The 17,949-nt window shown below is 39.6% G+C and overlaps 1 protein-coding gene across 6 annotated transcripts in view; it reads right to left on the minus strand.

The window, feature by feature from the left end:
- Positions 1–10,002: 10,002 nt before the first annotated feature.
- Positions 10,003–17,949, minus strand: part of stxbp5a (syntaxin binding protein 5a (tomosyn)) — a 131,515-nt gene continuing 123,568 nt past the window's right edge. For all 6 annotated transcript variants that reach the window (XM_020056375.2, XM_010863932.4, XM_010863929.4 and 3 more), the window contains 3 exons: positions 16,226–16,337; positions 13,156–13,376; positions 10,003–12,990 (listed from right to left, as the gene is read on the minus strand). In XM_020056375.2, coding sequence (XP_019911934.2) covers positions 12,949–12,990; positions 13,156–13,376; positions 16,226–16,337 — 375 coding nt within the window. In that variant the 3' untranslated portion in view covers positions 10,003–12,948. The remainder of the gene's footprint in view (positions 12,991–13,155; positions 13,377–16,225; positions 16,338–17,949) is intronic.

Raw genomic sequence — 17,949 nt, forward strand, 5'->3', positions numbered from 1 at the left:
GTGACAACTGCTGTTGTAAAAAGCGCTTTATAAATAAATTGATTGATTGATTGATTGATCTCTTTGACCCATGCATTCTTTTAATTCATCACTAACCGAAGGAACTCTAGCAGGTCTAACAGTCAGCCTTCTTACAGGTGCATACTTATCCATAACTGGAGCCAGCAATTCCATTTAAACATTAGGTGCACTATCTGGGTCTCTCTGCTTAATGACAAACTGATCCTTCTAACATCATCCATGTATGAATCATGACAAAAACCCTTGTACAGTCTTTTATATATAATTTCAGGCCCAGCCTTTGTAACTTTTAGAAATAGATATAGCTTTAGACAATAGCTCAGCAGCATTAGTGTAAATGTGATTAATACATTTACTGTCTTGTTAGTGTTAGTATATAACAACATTTCTTTAAGCAAATATAACTCAAATCAGAAGCCCTGTTTAAGTTCTATCAACTGAAAATATGTGTTTGCTTTCTCAATAGTTAAAGTAGTATGCATTGAAAAGATACAGTTGTGCTCATAAGTTTGCCTACCCTGGCATCAATTGCGAAATTTTGGCATTGATTTTGAAAATAGGACTGATCATGCAGGTTTACAGTAGTAATATATTCCATATCTATATTCCAAAGTAATAAAATGTATTCCAATCAAGTAATAAAGTTACAATACAAAACTTAGTTACATACCAACACGATTCAACGCCCTTGGATGTCTCGTCTCTTTGCCCTTGAGATGAGACATCCACTCCAATGCATATGGAGATAGTAGTTGAGAGGAGGGAGACAGAAAACACACCAGGGTCATTTGACACAAGATGGATGACCTCCAAGCCCTTTGCCTGTGTGACCGATTTCAATTTGCTCTAATGACTGGTTTTGAAATACAGCGGTAATAAACACAAATTGAGGTCTTGTGTGTGTAATTATGACAGGCGCTGGAGTGGTTTTAATCAGACTGGGGCTGTGAGGCATGACTAGGGTTTGATTTATTCCGGAAGTTCAGTGCTTATAGCGCAATAAACATTTGCAGTGACATATGCCTAATTTACAGTGAATGCTGGAACAATCTTTTTTTTTTTTTATTCAGGCATGCTTGTGCTTAATCATACAAGCCATTGTGTCAAAAAGAAACACATGCTGCAAGCAATAGATATGCACCCACATGCTGCAAGCAATAGATATGCACCAGACACAGTGGCCCAGACCGTTGTTCCACCCTAGGTTACACAATGCATACAATTTTAATTGTACCATGTATCAAGCTTGAATATTTGCATTCGAATTTGTTAATTTTGTTAAATTCTGACTATATTATGAGAAGCCCTCAGTGTTGCAGCCGTGACTACCTAGCCCCTAAAATCTCCTGGGGCCTTCTGACTAAATGCTTCTGACGAAATTCTGGCATATGTGGAAATCCTACGATTCGTGTGCGCACAAAATGATTGGTATTCATCAAGTTGGCGTACGCAACACATACACATGCTTTCGGTGAAAAATCAGACCCATACTGTACTTCTGTGTATGTGAACAAGCTTACAGTCTCCGCCCAAAGAACGCCTACAATTACCCATATAAAGTATCCAAATTAGCCCTATTGACAATGTAATTTCAGTTGATACATGAAGCAAGGTGGAGACCAGTAAGAAAAAACTTACAAGAAAATACATTTCCCATAATGTGAACTTAAAATAAAATTGCCTTATATTGAATTTATTATTGTAATCAGATTACAGATACTTTGGGAAAAAAAATATGATTACTTTTGGATTACTTCAATTGAAAAATAATAGTTGCGCGAAATAATTATGACATGTTGTATGTTTGAGTTTATTATTTAATGTTATAAAAACATTATTTGAACCTGAATATGAATTGTGCGCCTCCGTTGTGTGTGTGATCATCATGTTCAAAGTTGGATGCGCATAACTAGTTTTGTTATGGAGGAAGCGCTAGTTTTAATTTCTCCAGTTTTGGTTGGCTGGATGGCTTGTAAAAACAGAGTATATCTTCGATAATATTAGCCGAGTCATATAAAATGTTATTTAGTTATCTACTCGAAGCATAATTCTTAGAACAAAGATAGTCAATATGCCTACCTGGTGTTATATCTTTTTCAAGTTTCAAGGTTTATTTGTCAAATGCACCGAACAACACAGCCAGGAGGAGTTGCACCGAAGAACCTAAACAGGAATAGTTTAATAGATTAGGCAACTTTGTTAGATAGCTGTAACATGGCGCTGCCTTCAAGATAAAACATATGGAATTTACCACGACATTTGAGGAGAAAATGTGTGTTGGGAAGCACTCTGCCAAAGGAGGATTATTTGCATTTGACACGGCCACATCAACTCTGTCCATACAAGTAGGCCATGTGATCCTGCTTGCTTTGCATCTCTGAAAATTGTGTTCATTGGTTACCATTGGCTGCTGACGTCATTTACTTTAAGTTAAGAGTGCAGGTTTATAATCACAATTTATTTCTTTCATTTGCGTTTTGAAAATCCATCACTGGAGGCCATAATAATAGCAGGTTACGTTCGCGCAGGTAAATCTTATTTTTATGCGGGTGTTCATGATTGCAAACGTCCATTTGTGTGCCGGGGGGTTCCTGCAACATTTTGACAATGTTGGTTGATTGAGAAAATCATCAGACTACTGCAGATTTAGTTTATGCGCAAAAAAATACGGATATCTGAATTTTTGTATACAACAATGTCAATACCCTTTTCGAGTAATTGACATTTATTTTTCAACAATGTTTTGACGCAATTAAAAACATGAATAAAACACAAATAACAGAACAGGCTTAAGCATTATTCGATTTTGGGTTATGTTCAGTCAAAAAGTCAGATTCTGGAAGATCAAAGTTTATTGGATTAATTGGAATGACTGAATATCTGACAGAACTTTAGCGTGTAATGTAGAGATGTAGCCCAATCATATTAAAGCAGAAAGCAATGTTTTAGAAACCCATTTCCAAAGGCACTGTTGCCTACACAACCCATAAGGTAAAATGTAAATTCTGTATTTGGCCAGCTATGTAAGCTCTAACATTGATTTATCCCGCAAAAGGTGTTTAGTTGGTTATAGGCTATTCCTATTTGTTTTCCAATTCCTCTTAAAATGAAAGTAATCTAAAAGTAATTCAAAGTAATCAGATAACGTTACTGAGTTTGAGTAATCAAAAACTTGCGTTTCTGATTACAAATGTGGACAGGTAACTTGTAACTGTAACAGATTACATTTAAAAAGTAACCTACCCAACCCTGGTGGTGGTACATACGAAGCTGTCTTGCAAACGCAAAATCTGTTAAAAGAAATAGCCTACAGAATGTGGCCAAGAAAGTATAGAGCATTTCAGAAGTTTTATAGAAGATCAATGACTCTTGGAAAGACCTTGTGTTAAAATGATTGTTCCATTTTAGAGAAATGCATTTCTCATTCAGTGCTGCATGGCAAAGCCTATAACTTGAGTAGGCCGATTGGCTGTTTTATTCAATTTTTGGTGAATAAGCGTACCTATTTTGTTATATTCATTTTCATTCTGTGAGAATTTAAATAAAAGTAATTAATGAAATGTATTGTAAATTGTATCAAATTACCAATTGTAAGCCAACATGTGTGATAACTCTGTAGCTCATTCAAAAACACAAAGAACCTCTATGTCCTAAAAGTAAGCATCTTTAAACAAATCGGCATAATGGAAGTGTATGTTAAAAAAAGCAATGTTGAATGTGTTGGTTTATGCACATGCACATGGGGCTATTGTTCGTCTTGTTTTCAAACTGTATATGCGGACTGAAAGGCTACGTTTTACAACCTATTAGTTCTAATAGTTTTTTGGATCAGCTACAGGCTGTAGGGTTTTGGCGCTTGATACACCCGTAGCCTATAAGTCTACGATGTTGCTGGAAACAGTTTTCGCATTCCTGTGGGATATTCATATTTCTATTGATATGATCTTTCCCATGTGTTTCAGTTGACATTCCTCTACCAGCTTTTCCAAAATAGCATGGCATTTCTTCAACCGCTAGCTTGTGCAAACGCATGGGTTGAAATGTGTGTAGAGATAGGGACACTTTCCCATTAAGTTAAACATTTATAAATGCCAACTTTCGCGTTAAAACTGGCGTATGCATGGTTTATGCTACATATTTGTGTGTACGCACGATTAATGCATGAGGCCCCAGGTACCTGACAGAGTCTTTATGCCATGTATCTTAACCAGGATTCCAGGACCTTGGAACTTGAATGTCATTGGCCAGAAAACCTTTTTGCCCGTCCTATGAAAAGCGGAAATACGTTCTCCATATTTTTAGGTGTTGGATCCAAGATTTAACAACTTCAGGACATCGACTTGCATGAGAACATAGCTTGCCATTAATGCGACAGAGAGAAGAAAAGCGAGCACTCTACAACAGTAATGCAATCATCTTGCATGTCCTAAAAGAAAATGTTGTTGCCATTAGTAGTGATGGGAAATCAAGGCTTTCTGAAGAATTGGAAGCTTTTGTGAAATTGGGCCGAAGAACAGTTCATTCTCTTTAAAGGGATAGTTCATATTTATTTATTTGGTAAGTTCATTTCATTCCTGAAGACACAGAGTAATTTTTTCAAACAATGCAATAATCAGGTCTATCCCAGTCTATAATAGGCGTTATTAGCTTGGAAAATGCTGTGGTCATAAGAAAGGTATAAGGGACGTGGGAGAGGAGATTTGAGGTTTCACTTGTTGCCATATCGGTATAGTCTTTTCACAGTTCCATCTCTCAAACACATCATCAGGATGACATATAGCTTCCAAATCCCAAGATTAGATTAAATTCAACTTTGTCATTGAACAAGTACAAGTACAGTACAACGAAATGCAGTTAGTATCAAACCAGAAGTGCAAATAGAAGAGGGCAGAAATGTACAAGTATACATATATCACAAGTGGAATGTATAGATGTGCAATGAAGGCAACTGCAGTACAAGGGGCAATATTACATATATTACAATACTAAATGTGCAGTTTAGGCAAATAAAAGAGGGCCAAAAAATTTACACATATTAAGTATAGTGTATGTTACAAGTGGGATAAATGTAGCTTATCCTAGTCTGTACCTTCGCCTGAGCCTTTTTGACATACACACTTGTATTTTGGATTTTGCCTGCTGCTTTACATAGTTATGTACAGTATATTATTGCTCTATTCAATGTGCCATGTAATGTTGTGTGCCATGTCACAAGAATTTCATTTGTGCAGGATGACTGTTATTTGGTGCATTGATAAATACATTTTGAACTTCTGGATTTCCTTTGTTTGGATCAACTTCTGCCTGATCACGTATTGACCATGCAGTTTGCCTGCTCTCTGGGTTTTTGGTTGGAAAATAAATTCTACCCTCTCTGCAATTGGGATAATACCTTTGCCTCTCCCAATGGCGCAACTTCGCCAGCAATACATACAAAGATTGCGAGAAACACTTTACAGAGCATCATGACCCACGTTCACTTAGAATTGGACTAAAGGCGAATGCAATTCCATCAAGTTACCCAGTTCAACCCATGGAGACAAGACAGATTGTAAGTAATACTTCCGATTGCTATTTTATAATACACAAAGTAAACATTGCCTCCCGATATTCTGGGCAAGGGTTGGGGATTAACGGAATTACCATCGGATCCCTTTAGCTGCCGGCAAGGTTCAATTTGGTGAATGCATAATTTGTATATTATGGTTAGAACAAGTAAGGCTCTATACCCCTAAAAAGAAATCTTCCTGCTAGTATTCAGAGTCAGATATATAATATATACAGCTCCGGGAAAAATTAAGAGACCACTGCACCTTTTTCTTTCCTTTACAAAAAAGTTGAAAAGGAAAGTTTTGAGAGAGGAACAGAAGCATTCAATTTGCCGTGGTCTCTTCATTTTAACCCTTCTGTTCCTCACTCAAAACCTTACTTATAATAACAACTGAGCTGAAAGCTCTCTCCAAAAATCCCTGTCCAGGAAAGTCAGTCAAGAATTTAGTCAGTGAAATAATTTTGTCTTGTATTGTTTTAGTCAAACAAAACATATTTTTAAACTAGTTAGAAGTAATGAAATAGTTTTTTCTTCTGGATCTACAGTGGGGAGAACAAGTATTTGATACACTGCCGATTTTGCAGTTTTTCCCACTTACAAAGCATGTAGAAGTCTGTAATTTTTATCATAGGTACTCTTCAACTGTGAGAGACTGAATCTATGCATGCATTTTATTGCATGACATAAGTATTGGGTTCAGGTCTGGAGACTGGCTAGGCCACTCCAGGACCTTGAGATGCTTCTTACGGAGCCACTCCTTAGTTGCCCTGGCTGTGTGTTTCGGGTCGTTGTCATGCTGGAAGACCCAGCCATGACCCATCTTCAATGCCCCATCCATCCTCCCCTCAATACGGTGCAGTCATCCTGTCACCTTTGCAGAAAAGCATCCCCAAAGAATGATGTTTCCACCTCCATGCTTCACGGTTGGGATGGTGTTCTTGGGGTTGAACTCATCCTTCTTCTTCCTCCAAACACGGTGAGTGGAGTTTAGGCCAAAAAGCTCTATTTTTGTCTCATCAGACCACATGACCTTCTCCCATTCCTCCTCTGGATCATCCAGATGGTCACTGGCAAACTTCAGACTGGCCTGGACATGCGCTGGCTTAAGCAGGGGGACCTTGCGTGCGCCGCAGGATTTTAATCCATGACGTCGTAGTGTGTTACCAATGGAGACTGTGGTCCCAGCTCTCTTCAGGTCATTGACCAGGTCCTGCCGTGTAGTTCTGGGCTGATCCCTCACCTTCCTCATGATCATTGATGCCCCATGAGGTGAGATCTTGCATGGAGCCCCAGACCGAGGGAGATTGACCGTCAACTACTTCCATTTTCTAATAATTGCGCCAACAGTTGTTGCTTTCTCACCAAGCTGCTTGCCTATTGTCCTGTAGCCCATCCCAGCCTTGTGCTGGTCTACAATTTTATCCCTGATGTCCTTACAGAGCTCTCTGGTCTTGGCCATTGTGGAGAGGTTGGAGTCTGTTTGATTGAGTGTGTGGACAGGTGTCTTTTATACAGGTAACAAGTTCAAACAGGTGCAGTTAATACAGGAAATGAGTGGAGAACAGGAGGGCTTCTTAAAGAAAAACGAACAGGTCTGTGAGAGCCAGAATTTTTACTGGTTGGTAGGTGATCAAATACTTATGTTATGCAATAAAATGCAAATTAATTATTAAAAAATCATACAATGTGATTTTCTGGATTTTAGATTCAGTCTCTCACAGTTGAAGTGTACCTAAAATTACAGACCTCTACATGCTTTGTAAGTAGGAAAACCTGCAAAATCGGATGTGTATCAAATACTTATATAGACATATACCGGTCTACTACTGTACATATACACCTACCGTTTTCCCCATGTTTGGGATAAACTCTCTTTGACAAACCATACACTTGCAGGCTACTACATTTAAGGGGCACCAATGACCCCTTTACTTCACAAAACAAAACATTGCACACAGACAATGTTAACCAGCTATTGGAAAGTCTCCAACATCTATACTGCTATGAAAATGGTTTCCAGGACCATCCAAATGTTCTAGCGTCCATGTGACCCTGCTTGGATTCAAACGAATGTACTATTTGTGACAATCTGCTGCCATCTAGTGGCACATTATCAATTTGTGATAATGCCCCTTAAGTCTGGGCCAATCATGGACAAACAAGGGCTCCTAACTGGGGTAAAGCACCAATGGAAAATGAGGCATAAATGTCAGCTTTGAGCTGCATAACAACTTAATGGCTTTGGCCTCCGCAAATCAATAGTGTTGTTGTAATATACATTTGGATGGGATACTTTTCCCTCCATCCTGTATCATTTTCTGGTGGCTAATGTACATTTAACTATGCAGTAGCCTCTGCCCAGGAAATCACCAGGCACTTTACATTGGCTCTCAAAACTATTCACAGTGGCTCTCAAAACTATTCACCCCTTTGACTTTTCCACATTTTATTGTTACAAATTGAAACAGTTTTTGCCACTGATCAACACAAAAAGGTAATGTCAAACTAAAATATAAAATCTACAATTTGTTGCAAATTAATTACAAATGCAAAAAAGAAAATAATTAATTGCATAAATATTACCCACCTTTAGTCAATTTGGTAGAGGCACCTTTGACCGCAGTTACAGCTGAGTTTATTTGGATAAGCGCAGATCTGCTTCACACAACAATTTCTGCCCATTCCTTGTGGCAAAATTGCACAAGCTTTCTCAAGTTGGATTGAAACAGCAATGTTTAACTCTTTCCAAATAATGTAAACTGGATTGAGAGCCAGGCTTTGACTCATCCACAAAATTGAACATTTTGTTTTTAAGACCCTCCAGTGAGGCATTGGCTGTATGTTTTCAGGTCTCGTGGACTCCAAGCAGGTTTTCTTCCAGGATTTATCTATTCTTTACTGCATTCATTCTGCCCTCTCTCTTCAGAAGCATCCCCATAGCATGATGCTTCCACAACCATGCTTTACAACAGTGTTAGGTTTGCACCAAACATAGTGCTTAGCGTTAAGGCTAAAATGCATTATTTTGGTCTCATCAGATCATAGTCCTACTTCCACATCTTGTGTCTCCCACATGTTTTCTTTAAAGTTTAGCAGAGATTTGATGAGGTTTTGTTTCACCAATAGCATTTGCCACTCCCATTAAGACCCTTTTGTGAAACCCCTGGGCTATGTTTGCAACATACAGTGTTTCACAGTTAGGCCATGAAATACTGCCGCTCGAGCTAGTGTCCTTCTCGCCTGACAATATTTATTTGTCAGGTCGTACTACTTGAGTGAGTGCAGGGCTTGATAATAACAAAAATCCCATGGCCCCTGGCCAGTAAAAAGTCATGTCGGGACTAATCAAACTAGCAAGTCACTGTCCCGATCGGGCAACCGATTTTGTTGGTGAGATTTTAAAATAATAATGGCATTATAAACTCGACATCCTCCAGTTGTTTCGTTATCTGGCACATGCACAATATCACCTTGATGTGACACGTGGCTGTCTGGTATTGTTTTTCAATAAAACATTTAAAAACTCAACTGAAGAAGGCAGTGAAGGATAACTACGAAAGCGAAAATGTTTACCTCAGTGAAAAAAATGATGTACCTGTTTCGAAGTCAATGGAACTCAGATGCACTGTCGTCTGTCCTAATTTACCTGGCTAGAGCAGACAAATGTGGCTCTTTTTACAATGGCACTTTGGCAAACAAGGCCTGGTCAGCCTGACAGCTAAGCAGGTGGCTGGCAATCCGTCTTCAGGGCCCTTGGTTGTATCAGGAATTAAAATGCAGATGCCCACTGGGTGATTGAACGGCATAACAACGGCATACCTAGTAACTCGGACCAGCCTGTCACCTTGTTCCATGGGGTGAGTGAGCTAGTGTTCTGTTTGAAAGTCAGTGTTTTGTTTGAAATTCAAATGCTTTTTTGACTTATCTTTTTATTCATTTTTATAATTAGAAATGTCACGAAATAAATATACAAATATTTTGTTTTATATACCCAGAATGCATTTCATAAATGATTAATCATGTTAAGTAACAAAAGTATTCGTTTCTTTGTTGTAACACTGATAAATTACAACTATTGGAACGAAGGAGAGTAAAAATGTTTTTGGGGCCAGTGGCCAATTTTTTTACGTTGAGCCCTAGCGTGATTAGTGGTGAAGGGTCATTTGCAAATGAACAGCTTTTGGAACAGGTCAAGCTTGAAATCCGATTGCAGAAATCACAGACCCCATTTTACTGTAACTGGTTACTTTGTAGTACCATACTTAATAGGATGTTTTATTTCCATTATTTACAATTTCTATGATATGTACAATATTTTATTAGAATTTGTTGTCTAATTGCAATAACTGGATAAATGAAGCAGAACATCTCAGCAATAAATTACACTGAATTCACAGTAAGTTTCACAAGGAAACCAGGAGAATAAAGGGTACATTTTTTCCACTTTTATTTTCCGTTGCACAGTAATTTCTATCTACAGAATTTCTAAATTGTTTGTGGCAGCAGATAGTCATAAACATCCATGTGAAATTTGCATAAAACTGTACAAGAAAATTGGCTACAATGAGAAAGTACTGCAACCCACTGATAATTGTTAAATCCAGGACATAAATGGGATTATGGCGAACAGACTCCCTCTTATAAATGAATATGAATCATACCAGGTAGGGATACTGCATACTGATTGTGTGGACAAGAAATAGCTCACTCAAAGACAAGAGAAAACTAATAGAAAAATGAAACAGAAAAACAAATGATCTATAACAGGTAGAGGACCTCAATCAGACTAGGTTTTTTTACTTCCTGAAGTTTTTTTTTCTTCTTCTTGGAAGATTGAAGTAATGCTACTTACCGACATCCACACAACAATGCTTTCTAGAACACAGAGGAGACTCAACCAGTTAGTTAATGTCACCAAAAAGTAGCCACTTAGAACCTGGAGCAAGGAGGACAAGAATGCGTTCGAAGATGAGCGAGGGAGAGTTGAAGCATGATGTGTGCAGACTGAAACACAGAGCATGCGAGGCCGGTCAATGAAGAAGTCACATTAACACAGAGGTTACATCATCCTGTTGATGCAGAAGTCCTCTCGTTACCGTGGTTACTGAGTAGTTCCTGTTCTCTTCTTTCAGTATTTTCTTGGTGATAGCACAAAACCAATTGGACCCAGACTGATTATGGAAATCAGATATTTGAAAAAGAACGTTGTCAATGCACAAAACAGCAAAGAACAATCTACAACTAAAAACAGTAAAAGACCACAAAGATGAACATTAAATCGACTGCTTGTCAAAGCAGCGTCCTGTGGTCTTTTTATGGTGCATGTGTGTGTTGGCTGTTAAAATGTTTAAGCCAAATACCATGTTAGAACGTCAGAACGTTTATGAAGGGCACAATGTTTTTAATACAATGGCTGCTTTCAATTCTGTAAAAATGGTTCCATAACTGCTGACCTTGGACCCATTGTGATCCAACCTAACCTGCCAACCCTTGTCAGGATGAATCCACATGGTCATACGGTCATCTTCAGAATGGAACACAGCCCAGTTACTGTGTCAGAATGCACAGCTCCCAAAGCCCCAGATAGGCCTTGGTCTATTGTATTTCCATCATTCACTCCTGGAATGGCAAGGTGAGCAATAAAACAACAAAATGAAAGCTAAAGTAACTCTTTGGCGTCAGAAAAAATATGGCAGATGTCCTTGTGTCGCTTGCTTTAGCAACTTCAAACACTTTCCAATTGATCTTAGATTGTCAAACTATTTACCTATTTACAACAGGATGGTGGAGAAGCCTGGCAGAACACTGAATGCGATACAAATGAGTGATTTTACCACTGAGATGGGCACAGAAACATATTGACACAACCACATGTATAGCAGCGTATCTTCCACTTCAATAAACAAAATGTGGATAAACAGACCTCTCAAACCTACAAAGTTATTTAAAGGACAATTCTTAAGGAAAACAAAATCGGTTCTGGTCTTTAAAGACATGACTTTGCTCAAATGTACACAGTCCTGCAAATATGAACACACATCAACAGGTTTGTTCCCTCATGTGTATAGTAATCTTCAAGTTCACATGCACCTCCAGGTCACGTGTCCATACAGCTTCACTCCTTCAAACCAATCTCATAGGATTGTATAGACCAGCGGCATATAGGACTACTGTAACACTGACATCATTCATACAATGTCCTTATTCAGCCTAAACTGTAGTAGATGTAAATGGCGTGATGAGGTCAACAACGAAAAAGCAAATAGTCAAATGAAAGACTACAGGAAATGACCAAAGACGTGACAGTCTTGCTTCTAGATTTCTGATGTATGCATGGGACACCTGATATGAAACATAATTAATGGCCTGATCGGAATGATACATCTATGTCTTTTTTATCCATGCCCTCAATTTAAATCCAGCCCTTTTTAATAAGGATTCATTAATGGGAGGTTGACAAAGCCACATACTGGCAAACATGGCATAATCAAACAGAATCACCATTCACATAAATTCACAACAATTAAGAAAGAATTAAAACATGTTTTCAAGTAGAACTGACTGAGCATAAAACAAAACAATGAACAGAAAGTTAGATAAATGAAAAATGTTGTAATAGAGTTTGGAACAATACAAAAACGTTGAATCCATATGACGAGGAGTCTTGTTGGAGCAAGGAGAGGGGATCCAGTTAGAATGACTCACTTTTCTTGTCCTGCAACTCTGCATAGAGGCGACTGTCACTGTGACATCACGTCCTGTGACTTAGAGTAGAGCTTCCTTTGCCCCTCCCACCACCAGTCTCCCAACTTGTCCCCTTGTTGGCTTGCACTTGACAGTCGGAAGTGAATACAGCGTTGATCATTTATATAGATTTATGTATATATAATTATGTATATATATATATATAATTTTTTTTCCTCTTTTTAAATTTTTTGTTTTTTTTGTAGTAGTTTCTTCGTTGTTGATTTTCTTTTTCTTAGTTGTGTCTGTTTTGCTCTTTAGTATACAGGCCCCTGAATGGTTGGAGCAAGAGACGATGGTACAATGGCGGTGAGTGAACCCCAGACCTCTGTCCAATTGGCAGGCCAGAAAGGGAATCAATGAAATAACAAACAATAAGAAATAAAGAGGAAACCTTTTTTCTCTCTGTTTGTCATTCTCCCCAGTCCATTCCACAGTTGAAACCTTTTGACCAAGGTAAATACAGTATACAACATTGTGCTAGGGTTAAGAGTTTCCCAAATGTCCAGCAAAGGAAGAAGTGATGGAAGGAGAGATGGATGGAGAGGTGGAGGAGGGGGCATGTAGAGTCCGGGTGCAGCTGTGTCCTTTTAACTCTGCTCTCCCCCCCTTCCACCTCACCCCCTCTCGGATCAGAACTGGTACCACTTTTTGTCTTTACACTTGAGCATCATCTGTGGGGAGAGAAGGTAGAAATGCAACAGCAGTGTTACAGAAATCTTGCTTTCTTTGTCTCCCTCTAGGGGCTAGAAACTACATGACACAGCAGTAAGGTTAAAGTTGCTCCTAGACACTGTTATATTTTGTCTCACAACGTAACACCTGGATCTCTCTCTTACGTCATGGGCGTGTTTCCCAAAGGAGTCCGCGCTGGCCAGCATGGCGGCTGTTCTTTCGTCCAGCTCGCCCAGTTTCTGCCCCCTCTCATCGAGCGCTATCCGTGCTCGCGCCAGATCTGCCACCACACCAGAGGCCGCCCCCTTCATGCCCTCCAGACCCTGTGGACCTGGTATGTGCTGGGCAAGGCCACGGGATGCCTTACCGGCCTGCGTCTCGCCAACTAGAGCCATGGAGACAGAAGGGGGAATTTTCTTGAAAATGGGATTGAGGTAGGCTATGTCTCCAATTGCATTGTGGCTCAACAAGAACACTAAAATGTTGAGCAAGGTGAAGATGGACAGAGATGGTACAATACATTAAGCCTTATCGCATAACTTCCAAATGCCATTAGACCTTTTACCAAATAGAGCATTTAGGTAACATTCGTTTGTTATTAAACAAAATTCATCTAATGTGTCACAAAGTTTAATTTTATAAAATGCATTTATGGTAACGAGTGGCTAGAAATGGTTGTGCGTGAAAATCCCAGTAACTGAGCAGATTGTGAAATACTCAGACCGGCCCGTCTGGCACCAACAACCATGCCACGCTCAAAATTGCTTAAATCACCTTTCTTTCCCATTCTGACATTCAGTTTGGAGTTCAGGAGATTGTCTTGACCAGGACCACACCCTAAATGCATTGAAGCAACTGCCATGTGATTGGTTGATTAGATAATTGCATTCATGAGAAATTGTGTTCCTAATAATCCTTTAGGTGAGTGTACATTAATACTTTATTGTATATAATGTTAATTTGTCCAAATACATATGGTACATGACAAATGGGGGGAAAATACACAAAAATTCTGTATGTTTTCAATGATTCATCCAATATCAATGAAAATACAGTCAAAATACCGTTACAGCTGACAGTCTGCAAGTTAATCCCACAGTCATTGTGTCATTTAAAATCCAAATTATTGGAATACACAGCTAGTGTTGGAATAGACAGCTAGTGTTGGAATACAAAGCTAGTGTTGGAATACAAAGCTAGTGTTGGAATACACAGCTAGAGTTGGAATACACAGCTAGTGTTGGAATACAAAGTTAGTGTTGGAATACAAAGTTAGTGTTGGAATACACAGCTACAGTTAGAATACACAGCTAGTGTTGGAATACACAGCTAGTGTTGGAATACAACGCTAGTGTTGGAATACACAGCTACTGTTGGAATACACAGCTAGTGTTGGAATACACAGCTAGTGTTGGAATACACAGCTAGAGTTGGAATACACAGCTAGTGTTGGAATACAAAGTTAGTGTTGGAATACACAGCTAGAGTTGGAATACACAGCTAGTGTTGGAATACACAGCTAGTGTTGGAATACAAAGCTAGTGTTGGAATACACAGCTACTGTTGGAATACACAGCTAGTGTTGGAATACACAGCTACTGTTGGAATACACAGCTAGTGTTGGAATACACAGCTAGTGTTGGAATTCACAGCTAGTTTTGGAATACACAGCTAGTGTTGGAATGAACAGCTAGTGTTGGAATACAAAGCTACTTTTGGATTACACAGCTAGTGTTGGAATACAAAGCTAGTTTTGGATTACACAGCTAGTGTTGGAATACAAAGCTAGTGTTGGAATACACAGATAGGGTTGGAATACACAGATAGTGTTGGAATACACAGCTAGTGTTGGAATACAAAGCTAGTGTTGGAATGCACAGCTACTGTTGGAATACACGGCTAGTGCTGGAATACACAGCTAGTGTTGGAATACACAGCTAGTGTTGGAATACAAAGCTAGTGTTGGAATGCACAGCTACTGTTGGAATACACGGCTAGTGCTGGAATACACAGCTAGTGTTGGAATACACAGCTAGTGTTGGAATACAAAGCTAGTGTTGGATTACACAGCTAGTGTGGGAATACACAGCTAGTGTTGGAATACAAAGCTAGTGTTGGAATGCTCAGCTACTGTTGGAATACACAGCTACTGTTGGAATACACAGCTAGTGTCGGAATACACAGCTAGAGTCGGAATACATAGCTAGTGTTGGAATAAACAGCTAGTGTTGGAATACACAGCTAGTGTTGGAATACACAGCTAGAGTTGGAATACACAGCTACTGTTGGAATACACAGCTAGTGTTGGAATACACAGCTAGAGTTGAAATACAAAGCTAGTGTTGGAATACACAGCTAGTGTTGGAATACAAAGCTAGTGTTGGAATACACAGCTAGTGTTGGAATACACAGCTAGTGTTGGAATACACAGCTAGTGTTGGAATACAAAGCTAGTGTTGTAATACCCAGCTAGTGTTGGAATACAAAGCTAGTGTTGGAATACACAGCTAGTGTTGGAATACACAGCTAGAGTTGGAATACACAGCTAGTGTTGGAATACACAGCTAGTGTTGGAATAGCCAATGTATCCTGCTTTGATTTCAACATTACACCTAGGGCCCTATAAAACCCATGAAAAATGGATCTAGGCAGTATTGGTGTGTGGGTTAATTGTTTTCTTTTTCACCCACACAGGCCTGTAATTCCAAATAAGCCATTACCAACCACCTAACTATATGGATGAAGTGAAATTTGGACGCCTGCACCTTTACCCTAACGCCACAAATATAGTCTATAAAATGCTGCTGTAACATAAAAGCAGTGTTGTTTAGATCAAGAGGTTTACACTGTTTGAGTGAAAGAGAGGCTTGAGCTGGCAGTTGAAATGTATCTTACTTTGAGAGGCATGCTTTGGCCTAGTTTGGCCCTTTATCCAAACATTTGTATGATCCTTAACCGGCTTTCACAGTGGATAATGGAAGGGACCAGTTATGATATGAGTCAACTAGACTGCTCAATGTTCTTCCAGAATTGTGGCAGTTTTATAGAGTAGGCAAAATGCGGTGGTAATTATTATTAGTATTACAGGAATTATAATCATGTTTTCATGTTCATGTCTGGATTCTGTGATTCTTAACAGTGCCAACATTATAGGGTCTTAGATAGCAAAAAAGTGTCAATGTTCAAATACTTTTGGAATTCCTTGTATGTACATTTGATGTATGCATCACTCACATAGTTCTTCTCTGTCCAGGGAAGTTGCCCCTCCCCCAAAAAGGCCCTTGAAGAAACCTCGGTTGGGAGCCTCCGGGGTCTCCACTGGTGTGAAGAGTTCTCCTAGCATCTCCTGAAACACACACACAAATACACGTCAGTGGTTGCATATTGATGTTTGTTTGTCAGAAGGTGCATGGTTAAAAGAAGCCATGTCAACAGCATATCTTACTTTCTGTTCATCCAGCCTGAACATTTTCACGAGACATAACGAACAAGTCGCTAGATTATTTTGTTGTGTAGCTTGAGACGCTTCCTTCCAAGGTAGAGTGTGCCACATTTCCAAAAGAGCACCCACTGGTGTTTTGCAAGTGTGACCACAATTCTGTCGGAACTGTATCACACATATCGCACACATATCCCTCAATATTCTCACGATTGATCACAAAACTGCAGGATACGTCTCGAACATGCCTTTGTAAATTTGAATGCTATGAAAATGATTATAGAAACTAAGATAAGGCTATCTAGCATTTTATTCTCACTGATGTTATGTAAGAAAGCCCTATGTACCATAGACATCCGTTCCAAAAAATACAGCCAGTTACGTTATTGTTAGCTGCTCTAATGACTGCTGTCGATTTCCGAACAAAGTTTGGCTCCACGGCCACACTAAAAGAGTTGTTATGGAGTCTAAACTATGTGGCAAGATATCAGTCCTAAAATGCCAAGGAAGCAGTTGGACAGGTCTTTCAGGTGATGTTTTCAGACTCAGAAATCATTTTGACAAAAAAAAAGAAAAAAGAGATCACCTGCGTTGTAAACAATGGCAACAATTTGTTCTGATATTTGACAAAATACTTAAACAAAAAAAAAGAAAGAATTGGACTGACACGTACGCTTTAGGGAGCGGGATCACATTTAGTCAAGGTACCTGGGGTTGCAGTTCATGGGACATGCAACAGTTCATAATTTTCTGCAACATTTCAAAGTAAGCAATGAGTCGATTTACTGAAATTTTGTAAATGTTATTTACATGACATATTAGAAGTAATTGTTATGGACAGAATTTCTAGGCGCAGCCAGGGGCCGGAGGGTGTCAGGTTTGGAGACCACACAATTTCTGCTCTTTGCGGATGATGTTGTCGTGTTGGCCCATTCAAACCAGGACCTTCAGCATGCACTTTGACGGTTTGCAGCCGAGTGTGAAGCAGTGGGGATGAGAATCAGTACCTCCAAATCCAAGGCCATGGTCCTCAGTCGGAAAAGGGTGGCTTGCCCACTTCAGGTTGGTGGAGAGTGCCTGCCTCAAGTGGAGAAGTTTAAGTATCTAGGGGTCTTGTTCACGAGTGAGGGAAGGATGGAACGGGAGAATGACAGACGGATCGGTGAAGCTTCTGCCGTAATGCGGTCGATGTACTGGTCTGTCATGGTGAAGAAAGAGCTCAGCCGCAAGGCGAAGCTCTCGATTTACCAGTCAATCTACGTTCCTACACTCACCTATGGTCATGAGCTTTGGGTCATGACCGAAAGGACAAGATCCCGGATACAGGCAAACCGAAATGAGCTTTCTCCGCAGGGTGGCTGGGCGATCCCTTAGAGATAGGGTGAGAAGCTTGGTCACCCGGGAGGAGCTCAGAGTAGAGCCGCTGCTCCTCCACATCGAGAGGGGTCAGCTGAGGTGGCTTGGGCATCTGTTCCGGATGCGTCCGGAACGCCTTCCTGGGAAGGTGTTCCGGTCCCGT

Source organism: Esox lucius, chromosome 18, assembly GCF_011004845.1.
Source record: "Esox lucius isolate fEsoLuc1 chromosome 18, fEsoLuc1.pri, whole genome shotgun sequence".
Taxonomy (NCBI): domain Eukaryota; kingdom Metazoa; phylum Chordata; class Actinopteri; order Esociformes; family Esocidae; genus Esox; species Esox lucius.